This window comes from Lipomyces doorenjongii, assembly GCF_038497915.1.
Source record: "Lipomyces doorenjongii strain NRRL Y-27504 unplaced genomic scaffold V1508scaffold_191, whole genome shotgun sequence".
Lineage (NCBI taxonomy): Eukaryota > Fungi > Ascomycota > Lipomycetes > Lipomycetales > Lipomycetaceae > Lipomyces > Lipomyces doorenjongii.
Genome location: NW_027118258.1, coordinates 1 through 11,322, shown reverse-complemented (window position 1 = coordinate 11,322; position 11,322 = coordinate 1). Strand labels below are relative to the sequence as shown.

At 46.0% G+C, this 11,322-nt stretch overlaps 3 protein-coding genes across 3 annotated transcripts; 2 read left to right on the top strand and 1 right to left on the bottom strand.

The window, feature by feature from the left end:
- Positions 1-2,446: 2,446 nt before the first annotated feature.
- Positions 2,447-4,036, bottom strand: V1508DRAFT_407258 (general substrate transporter; the record flags this gene model as incomplete). The annotated part of the gene is made up of 2 exons (XM_066938844.1): positions 2,447-3,764; positions 3,819-4,036. The coding sequence occupies 2 exons, from the start codon at positions 4,034-4,036 to the stop codon at positions 2,447-2,449; spliced, it is 1,536 nt and encodes a 511-aa protein (XP_066792053.1).
- A 2,537-nt stretch (positions 4,037-6,573) lies between these two features.
- V1508DRAFT_436048 (uncharacterized protein) lies at positions 6,574-7,560 on the top strand (the record flags this gene model as incomplete). Its single annotated transcript, XM_066942093.1, has 1 exon — positions 6,574-7,560. One exon carries the CDS (start codon positions 6,574-6,576, stop codon positions 7,558-7,560), a length of 987 nt encoding a protein of 328 aa, XP_066792052.1.
- A 926-nt stretch (positions 7,561-8,486) lies between these two features.
- Positions 8,487-9,629, top strand: V1508DRAFT_428972 (uncharacterized protein). Its single transcript, XM_066941851.1, has 2 exons — positions 8,487-9,093; positions 9,162-9,629. Exons 1-2 carry the CDS (start codon positions 8,640-8,642, stop codon positions 9,416-9,418), a joined length of 711 nt encoding a protein of 236 aa, XP_066792051.1. The 5' UTR covers positions 8,487-8,639; the 3' UTR covers positions 9,419-9,629.
- Positions 9,630-11,322: the final 1,693 nt, after the last annotated feature.

The window sequence follows — 11,322 nt, the reverse complement described above, 5'->3', positions numbered from 1 at the left end:
TTTTCTGGATATGGATACGGATACGGATAACTATATGTTACCTGGATACGGATACGGATATGGATAACGAAAATTCTTATCCGTGCCGATCCCTAGACTGTAGTAATTCTAAGGAGGAGGAGTACATACCGGTCAAAAATATTGCAGAGTAAAAATCCAATCGCATAACAGTGCTGCAAGCAAGCGATGCAAAATCACACACGGTCTCGTCCATATTGTACGATGCAAACTTTTATAAATTTTGGGCCTCTATAGCATTAATTTATACATTCTCTGTGTTACAACACAAGCTATGCCGCCAATAGAATCCGCCAATCAAACCCAACCCCCTAACTTACATACTAACTGGCAGTATTGACGCAACATTGCGACCTTCTCACAATATACGCCATGACTGGTCAAAGCCATGACGTTTCCCCTGCGTCGGAATAGACAAATGGGGCACGCAAGTCATCAGCCGCACTGTCGGCGGCGGTGGCCCAAACCATAGGGGTAACCTTATCTCCGCTTTTTTATGGATGTGCGTGGCTAGTGGCGCCATCGACCCCGTGGAATATGGTAGAGTGCAAGAGATCCTCGAAATGAATATGTAGGTATGCGTGCTACAGGTCTGTGACTATAACACCTACTGAAAAAATGTAGGCAGATTGTGTTAGCTATTGTAGGATTGTACGAGTCATATCGCGATCGTTGTTGTAGCACAATGTCCGCTTCATAGTGGCATGGCAAGTGCTGATCCAGGAATCAATCCAGAACAGCCGGACTCTGGACATTTCATCCACTTCTTTGCGTCTTGGCTTTCTTCTCAGGATTCGACGACATCTACTACATTAATGTACACCAAAGGTTTACTCAAGCCCTCAGAGTCAACGGGAACGGGCGCTGCTTACCAACTCGCACACATCTTCTCTGTGAGGTCGGTCACATCTACTTTTACACCGGGGGCCATTTGACCTACGCATTATACTCATGTTGTTGCGGCGACGGGTCGTGCGTGACAGCGCCTTGATAGCGGTTATCAACGATATCCCCCCTCGTGGACATTTAGCTGCCGATCAGCCCAGTGCTTGTGTATCCTTTCAAATGATGACTAGAACTGACCAGACTTTTTTTAACCTGACGCAGTCGCCCAACAGAGTTCTCGAGAAGGACATAAGAAGAGTCGACGCGGGCGTCATGCGTCGCACAGTCTGCATCTCAGCTGTATGAGTTTTGTCACTTTTCCTTGCCCTCTCGTCGCTTTGTTTACTTCATTGACTCGCTATGTTCGAGTATCCAAGTTTGACGTCCTCCAGTGGTTTAATGGACCGCTTGCTCATGATCCGAACGTTTGCGGTGCCAAAAAGTGTCTTGCATTTCATCCGAGTTTTAAGTGCCGCCCACCCAAAGGAGGACCTGATCTTGCCACCCCCAATTGATGTCGTCCGACAATGACCACTAATTTGTTATCCACACATCCATTTCGATCGACTCCTTAAAACCTTTAACACCTTCAATGTTTCATAATTTTCTACCTGCAACTTAGATAAGGTCCGGCAATTATTAATGTTTTCAAATAAAATTAACCATTTAAAATGAGGTAAAAATGAAGTTGTCTATAGTTTTAAGAGAATATATGTGAATTTGTTGGCGTAATAAAATTTGTTGTCGGGGTAGGTACCCGACAACGTCATCGCTTAAGTCGTCAACAGTGTGCTGGAGGTCGTCGTTCCCTAAGTCTAAGGAACAACCGAAGCTTAAGATCACGGTGTATCGCTGATGCCGATACTGCCTAAGTATGTTCAAAATATATTTTGTTTGTCCACTACAGTAATAGTAATTTCAGCTACGGCGTGTAACAGCAACCCCTCACTGCATTCCATTCGCATTCATCATATTCGGCTCACAGATGCAGTTCTCTGGCGCATGTTCAGCACATATTGCAGAGTGACTTTATTAAATTAGTTAGCGAATGAGTTTCTCATCCTGAAAGGTACTTCTAAACGATTCAAACTAAAGTTTACTTAGCGGTAGTTGCAAAATCTAGAATGAACCGGATGGAACAAAAATATGAAGAAATTGTAGGCCAAAACCTACAACCTAAAGCGATGACAAAGCGGCTCTTATGATCAACGCAGCGACGCTCTTCATAGTTTCGGCGTTGGTGGAGTCGTCTCGTAACTGGCCGCGCACAGTCTAAGAACTGCTGACTTGTAGACGTTTGCTGAATAGACAATATTGAAAATATTGTAGTCATGTAGAACCGCTTGCCGGCATGCCCGCTGCGGATCGGATCAATGCAGACGGTGTCCAAGAGCTCAGTAATGCTACCGCTGAAGTCTGAGACAATGGATTGAAGGCTCGATCTAGTGTCGCCGAGATAAAATTGCAGTCGACGACGGATACTATATAAAACCTCAAGGGAGAGACAAATTGATCAGGAGAAGACGATGTTCTCGTTGATGACCTACATCGTCTCGATATGTGCCGACCGATTAATTTTCAAAACTCCCATTTCAATATCTTTCGCCAGCATATCAAGTTTATTCGATCCCCTCTGGCCACCCAGGAACGATTTCCAAAGTGGCTCGCCGTATTCGAATATCTCGTCTAATTCCTCTAGCGTGCGTTGCTTTGTTTCGGGAGCGGCAAACCAAACATGGATGAACGCGACCATGTTGAAGGATCCAAATGCAAAGAACAAGCGCCACTGAATGGAGCGCAGCAGTGGCGGTACAGCGAAACCCAATGCAAAATTGGAAGCCCAGTTGGAGGCAGTCGCGAGCGCGACAGATTTGGCCCGGATGCGCAACGGGACTATTTCTGGTGGGTACATCCAACTCACAGGGCCCCAGGATAAGGCGAAAGTGGCAACGGCGAGATAGGCGCTCGCCAAAATAGCGCGGGTTGCAACAGGGTGGCCGACGACTATCCATGTATATGGCTGGTTCAAGACGGGGTTGGGTTCGCCATAATGCATCAGTAAGCCCCCAATCAGGAACAGCCAGAAGCCCATGACGATGGCGCCAATGAGGAGGGCAGGTCGGCGGCCCCATTTGTCTGTCCATAAGATGGACGGGATTGTCATTACCATGTTAATGATGTACTGGATTGACGACGCGAGCATCGAATTGGCGATGCCTGCGGACTCGAGAATGTACACGATATAGTACATCATAACATTCATACCAGTCAGCTGACTCCACATTTGTATCGCCATGGAGAGCAAGACACGCTTGCGTATTTTGGGCGAGAATAACTCGCGATAAGAGTTGGACTCTTCCTCACGTTCTTGACTGATCTGGTCTTCGATCTCTTTGTACTCTGCGAGGACCAGCGGCTCGTTGACGTCATTGTTTGCCGAACGGAGGAATGCGAGCACTCGCAGGGCCTCGTCCCAGCGATCCTTGCTGGCGAGCCACCTCGGCGAGCGGGGGAACCAAAAGAGGCCGACAAACAGGATAACTGCTGGAACCGTCTGGATTGCCCATGGCACGCGGAAAGAGGCAGTAGAGTCGAGAAATGAGCAACCGTATTCGATGAAGTACTGAACCATAATGCCCCAAGTGATTGCGAACTGTTGCAATGAGACGATGCGTCCGCGGATCTTGCGCGGCGCGATTTCAGACTGATAGATGGGCACGAGTGAGGACGTCAAGCCAACACAGAGGCCGGCTAGCACACGTCCAATAACCAACATTACAAGGCCATTCGACGCAGACTGAACTGCAGCTCCGATGCACCATAGAGCGGCCCCGACTTGGATGGCGACCTTACGCGACAGCCTGCCACAATCTGTCAGCTTGCTCACTTCAATATAGGACATTCGAGCAACTTGCCTGTCACCAAGGAAACTAGACGACAGCGCTCCTACTAGCGAGCCCCCAGCCATTGCACTTGTGATGGCGCCCTGGCGCATTCCAAGTGGGTTGCCGTAGTAGTTCTGGTACTGCTCCGTTCCAATGACGCCGGACATGGAGGATATGTCGAACCCGAAGAGCGCACCGCCCAACGCCGCGAATGCAGATATGGTGTAGACATTGAGAAGCCGTACCATCGCAGATACCTGATAGGATGCGTGCAGGTAAGGTCGCTTTGATATTGAAGTAGCGTACGGGAATGGGAACCAAACGTCATCGGTCAGCGACCCTAATCCTGAGACGACTGGGTAACACACTAGGAAGGTACACACATGGTCTGCGGGTAATCGAGAACAACCCCGCAGTGGCTGCTAGCTTCGTCTGAACTGTAATACTGGAAATAAGAAACGTAGCCGCTACAAATTGCCTTAATCTGCAGATTATTTTTAACGCATTACAAGTAGGATGAGATGACCCATTTAGCCAAAGCAAGGCTACTTATGGGGGATAAAAGTTGTCGTGCGATAGAAAATGTGGGGTTGCCATGTTGAGAAACATTTGGTATGTATTTGGCCAGTTCCGAGCAATATGGCGGCAACCGCCTCATTTTCATCGCATGTGACTTCCAGCCCCCATATCAGCACAGGTCGTGGATCATTTTGGAGAGGTGAGGCGAGACGACGAGGGGCCCGCGGCAACGTGACTTGGGGGGGGGCAGATTCACTGTAGGTTAAATCATCGAAAATAGATGCACATGACATCAGGGCAGCACCCCCAACTCAACTAACAGAGTTTGACTAGCAGATCCCCCACAGCACATGTGTCGATCCCTCGCAGCCCTAATCTTCAAGATACCCAGAACAACAAGAGCATAATCAGGGTAACTATGCCAGCTCGCTTCCAGCAGATGTTTCGGCTGTCGAGCGGGTTAGGGGCATCCTCGGCAGTGCGTCGGATGCCTCAGTTAAAGGAGGGGTTTATAAGTTTTTCTCCATCAACTATTGTACAGAAAGTTCAGGGAGAGCATTGACGAAATCTCTACTTTTCATTCCTTGGTTATTGGTAAATCCTGAAAGAATAGTTTTGATATAACTGTTGATACAAACAGAACAATAAAGATTCAGCGATAACCCTGTAGACTCAGAAAAGTAATCCTCGACATGATATTGTGGACCGTCCAAGCTGTGGAAACTTCAAGCGCAGTTCCCACCTCGTACTTACATAATTAGCTAATCACATATCCGTCAAGACGGACGGCGGATGGCGGATGGCGGATGGCGGATTTGGCAGATTTTAATGAGTTGTGAGATATTTAGTTATTGGGAACGCATGCTACAATGATCCCGAGCCTTGGTATTGCCGCATGTAGTTCTACTTGATTTAGTAGTAGAGCCAGCTAAGAATTATCCTGAGAACAATGACTACACAATGCAGCGAGTAGAATGCATTTGGCCTATAGCACGCGAGTAAGCACAGTTCACTTGGCTACAGGGGATGGTGATAAGCGCCAATTTTGACGAGCCAAGGAAACATGTGTCTATGTTTATATGCAGAAGTCCATTTGACATCAGATCTACATGTGAGTCAAGTGATAGGCCAGTTGCGCTTGCTCAACGACCTGTCGATTGGGATGTAGCGTGAAAAACTGAATGATTTTAATAGCAGTGAACGATGTCAGTTCGAGTAGAACTTGGTGAATAAAAGAGTTGGTGGATACCCGACATCAATTGATTATCGTATCCAACCTGATTACGACCACTACTTATATGCTTGAGTTCTTGAATCCTTGTGCTCTAGTCTATTTAGACGTGCGTCAGTTGAGTCATAAAGACTCTCATCTTGATATCACAACACTTAACGAGGTTGTGCCAAAAAGTAGAAGCATCAGACTGTGAGCATATTCGCAGTAGGTTTACTCATACTCTACTTTGATGATGGCGTCTACATGATGACGATGTGCCATGACGCAGTGTTGCGGTGTGCTCTTGTCATCATGTCGTACGATGTCTACCTTAATTTTGGCCACACTTTGTTTTTCAGTTCCCTATCGTAAACTTAGAGATACGCATGTTATTATCACTAAGGCTGTTGCGAATGCGAATATTCGCAGATATCCGCTATATTCGTTATTCCTATTCGTATTTCAAAAACAGTGCGAATAATATTCGCTAAATTCGCAGGCTTAAACCATCCTCGACCAGTCAGGTATTCAACACGAAACGACAGTACCATATATACCTCAGCAAATTGGTGTCAGTGAAAGGATGAATCCCAACTGAGTGGAAATGGTTGCGTACCAACGTTATATGCGGCAGACCTTCCAGCAAATCTCTTAATTTGTATTCTAATATTGACACGATTACAATATTGTGACTGTACAAAATTGGGTAGGCTTAGCACAGCAGTCAATGACCACTCGATCATATTTTTCCACTTGTGTTGTCACTCCCTTGACTTCTAGCTTGAGCATAACTGAAGAGAACGACTCCCATCGCTGCTTTGATTAAGCTTTTCTTGATCCTTTAGGGTTAGCGGCTACCGCGGTGCAAATTCATTTCGGTTGTGTCACAGACTGCCGGCACCTTCTGAACTTGCACTCAATAAGAGAAGACGGCCATTGCGTCCAGCTGTTTTTACACGGTGAGTTGGACTTGCCCACGCAACCTTATAGAGTCATTCGCCAACGAAATCGCCAATATCTATATGTCCTAGCTTCAAATATAGACTGAAAATTATGGCAGTCAAACTAGCTACACTTGGGATAACTGCAGGTGGCGTTGCGATCATGACTGCTATGTACTTTGTCCATATAGGTCATCCAAAGCTTTATCGACGACGTCTGAAAACGTCTGAAATCTTCGTCAAGAACATTTCCGCCACTGAGTCTCTTCTTTCAGACGCACTGCGCAGGAAATATAAGGTTTCAATAGATGGTGATGGTCTTTTCTCCGCATACTCCTATCAGAATTCACCGTATATTCGATCTGTCGTTATTGGCACCCGAACTCACGCACAGAAAAGATTAGCGATCTTTGGCTCAGCGATACTTATGGTACTATATACTTTGTTCGGATTGCTAGTCATTATCAGCTATGGTGCAGGGGATAGCAGCGTCATAATCGCTGCTGTCTGCATGATTTTCACTATTTCATGTATTTTCCTCGGGATCTACCTTTTGAAGAGCTGTTTCAAAAAGGTGGCCGGTGGAGCAACTGTATATTTCAATGCTGCGGAAGAGAACTGGGTGTCATCATCAGAATTGGCGTTATTCAATTTGAAGGAGACGATGGAGGTTACCATCATATGGAATGGTGAACTAATTTCTCAGGTACTAAACTGTTGTCTAGTTACTTGGAGCAGTGCGCTGTCGATAATCAATGAAGCTGAAGGAGGAGAAAAGCCTGGAACGGCAACCCGTATATTCAATGCAATAGCCTGTTGTGCGCAGAGTGCATCTGCCTTGCTATTTATCTGGCACATGAAACGAACTCTTCCGGTCGTCAAGATGCAGTTTGCCCAAGCAGTTAATGAGAAGGACGCCGAAATTTTACAATTCGATGCCGGAAAGGTTGCCATAAAGTTTGCGAACGACATAGCGAAGGAGCTCGGCAAGAAGTGGACGGCTAGCGCGGGTGTGTACTATAACTTTGCAATTGCCGGGGCACACGGCGGTCTTGTGTATGGCAGGATGTGGGCAGGAGGACTTCCAGCAAATTTTTGAGTTGATAGCGCGTATGTACTTCGATAATTTCGTAAAATTTGTGTCATTGACTTAAAATATTAGGGAATTTGCGGATACGGATATCGGCCAAAATTCCATATTCGTCCGTATCCACCAACTCAAAGATGTGTATCGGCATCCCCCAAATCCGCGCCAATCCGCCCTGAAATTTAGCAAGGTAATCGAGATGATCTTCTAAATGTCTTCGTGAAGCAGAAAAAGTGGGATAAAATTGTCATTGGTTTAGGAGCAGTTTGCTGAACAATAATGCCTCGTATTACTTCTGTAATCGACCCGGCCTTGTTAACCACGTACTAGCTGGAATCGCTTTGATCTGACAGGTCGTTCGGTATTGCGTGAGCTCTTGAGTCTTGAATTCATCACTTCGTCTTTGAATTTATGTTCGGCCATTGCCGCAATCATGTCGGGGTCCTCTGGAGGAAGCGCGCTTAGGGGACAAGGGACTCGACCTCGTGCGATATTCTTACACTCAGATGCACGGCGTTGGTGTTATTTGTAATACAAAATGTCTCGATTTACTTCTTGGACCATTTATTAGAAAGTATTCATTGGATGTAGACGTTCTGGAAGGGAAATTGGAATGATGTAAGCTGAATATCCCTCAGATCTCCTATTTCGTATTCTAAATATATTGATCAGCCATCCAAAGATCATATCTATACTGATCTCCAACGACTTGTAACTCAGAAACAACTGATGTTGACATCGCAGTAGCATGTTAAACCTGGTCTGGACGGATCACTCACCGTTCGCAATGTTTTCGAATATTGTACTCGAAAAGGCGCCATGATGTCCCTGACTGTTGCAATTATGGTTCTGAGATATTACACAAGCTCAGAAGATGGAAACCATTAACTTTGCGAATGATAAGTGGATTCGTGAATTATACAAAATTCTTACAAAGCGGCACTGCACAGAATGTAACCCTAAGAGAAAACAGATAGGTACCGGACACTTGGCACATCTAGTTACACGAGATATACATTCACATACTAAGAAATTCCGTGCAAAAAATTGGCTATTCACTTAGCAATTCAACCCTTCAGCTTATTCTCAACATGATATTCATAGTGCAGCCTTGTGTCCCGAGCGACTCGCAGGGCCTCGCTGCTGTTATGATGGGTGCTCGTTTTGGAGATCCCCACTGGGTATTCTTATGGCAAGACCCTTCACTCGAAGACATTACTGTCGCAGCAGCGGAGCGGCTCCCATGGAACCTGATCAGCGGAAGAGAAACAACTCGGCATGAAAAGGTCATCGACGTCGAGACTGGGGAAATTGTGGGCTATGCTCGATGGACTCTTCCATCTGAATGGACGAAGAAAAATATCTGGCCAGAGGCTCAGGTTGCCGAGCCTACTCCGGAAAACCGCAAGCTCTTCGAAAAGAAGTTCCAAGCGGTTACCGACAATGGTCGCATTAGAGGGTTGAAGACGGACGGCTTGTCGGCGTTTCGCAGTAGGCCACTAGAAGTTGTTGATGCAAAGATCATGAAAGACGGACCTTATTTGAGTATGGTATTCTCATCTGTCAATGTCGACGTCAGCTACTGTCAATGACTAACGTGTTTATTGCTGTAGCTCTAGATTACTTGACTACAGCCCCTGCTTATCAGCGTAATGGGGTAGCGAACATGCTGGTGCAAAGCGGCCTGAAGGTGGCAGATGAATATGGTATGAAGGCATATGTGATGGCCTCACCCGCTGGATTTAAAGTCTATCAAAACAATGGCTTCAAATTGGTGGAAACTGTTTCAGTAGATTATCGCAAATATGGCGGATCTGAACCAATGGTTCACCATTTCATGGTGAGGGACCCAGTTTCTACTAAGCCGTAACTCTTTCCGATTTGAGCCGAGTGGACTTTTGTTCTGGTTTCCGAAATCGAAAAGAGGTCAATATAGATAAACACATTGGCCATACCATTGCTTTGAATATAATTGACTTCAATGTTGTTGTTTTACGAGGCCATACCACTAACAGAACATCTGTTCGGAGGGCTTTACATGTTCTGTCGATTTGTTGTTGTAATAATTGATTATATTGCAGCACACAATGGCAAACAACGTATACATAACTGCAGGTTCCAATGACCTCTATATATACATGAGACGTTGCTGGAACCTTCGGCGCATTCCACTCAATACCCAATTGCGTCATGCTTACATATTGCTAGAATATTCAACAATCTGCGATCGTAGGCTAGAGTGTTCTACACATTTCCACGGTTGTTCGTAGAGATTGATTCCAGCAGTACAGCGTTAGCTCCCTAAATCTCCTCCCTACAAACAAAATCAGTATGCCGCCATGGACACTAAATACAATGTTCTTGGACTCTGCCTCAACGATCCTGTAATCCATCCCCGCAAGAACCTTAATAGATGCGACGGAGCCCATGGATACATTTCAGAGGGGAGCCTCGCAACTCAGAGAAGAAACTCGATCCAAATCCAAACGCCACAATCTCCTTAAAAAGCTGGCGTTTAGGCAGGGACCTAGTTGGTAATACTAAATCTCACTATTTTCGGATTTGATGTCATAGCGGGTAAAGGGAAACATATGCCTTTATATTGCTGCGGTTTAACTGCCTTAGGCTGGCCAATTGTCAAGAACCCCTGTTTTTAAAGTTAGTAAATGTTACTGTGGATGAATGTTTTGATGGCACGTATCAGCCAGCAATGGTGGGCTTAGGTACCTTGGTATACTTGTGCGCCAAAGCGAGAAGCAGTCTTGTGGACTGAAGCCGGTTTCGCCTCGTTACTCTTCCGATAGTGCCGTTCTGCATGCTAATGCCCGCTCCGCGTTGTCATGAGGATAGATCGACCTTTTCTGGCTCTTGAGATATATGCTAAAACCGCTGCCTTGCTAGGCCACTTTTGCCGCTTCCCGGTCTATCGTGGCTTAAGGATAGAGCTTCATCAAAAATACGGCAATCATCAACATAATCTAGGATAAGCCTCTATTCTTCTCGTCATACAGCCAATCATGAACGAGCTAATAGATATTGGCTTCAGGTTCCTTCCGGCTCGCAATTTGACTTGGTCTGCAATCTCTTGATAACTCTGCTCGATGTGTTCCGTGTTGCTCGCGTGGATCCAGAAAACCCAAGTCTTAGTCGATCTCAGGGTTCAGCCCTAAAACCCTGAACCCTTCGACCTGGTAAGTTGCATGAGATAGCCAGTTGCGACTTCCTCCGTGTAGTTAGACTAGAGCCATGCCGGAAAAAAGTAGACTCACCCCGCTCCGCCTATGCCCACAATTGCCGTTCAGGGCCCTGGTAAGGTACAATTGCCTGGATCCGCTATAACAGCGCTTGTCGTAGTGTTTCTGGTATCTGATGCCATTAGCATAATTAGGCTTGGCCTTGACTGATGTACCTAGCGTGAGGTGGACAGGGCTGTGGCGGATGCGGATATCCGCCAAATTTCCGATATCCGCATCCGCCATCCGCCTTTTTGAAATTGGGAGATATGTATCCGCCTTTGTATCCGCCAGATATCCGGCGGATATCCACCAAATCCGCCATCGGCTTGCAAAATTATTAACATGATATATCTAATTTCTCAAATTCTCATGATTCATTATGATATTTAATTTTCTTTTTAGTGGACTCGCAGAGTCATCCCGCGACATATGAGCATGTACGTCAGTGCCAGACTAACCTCTGTCGGTCGACATTGGGCAGAATGCTCGATACTGTGCGAGCGCTTGCGTTCACGACTACCATTCTTGAAATTTGCGT

Excerpts from the sequence above, each read along its gene's own strand:
- V1508DRAFT_428972 (XM_066941851.1), top strand. The coding sequence starts at position 8,640 with ATGATATTCATAGTGCAGCCTTGTGTCCCGAGCGACTCGCAGGGCCTC. Across the intron at positions 9,094-9,161 it reads GAAAGACGGACCTTATTTGA|CTCTAGATTACTTGACTACA; the intron begins GTATGGTATTCT and ends TTATTGCTGTAG.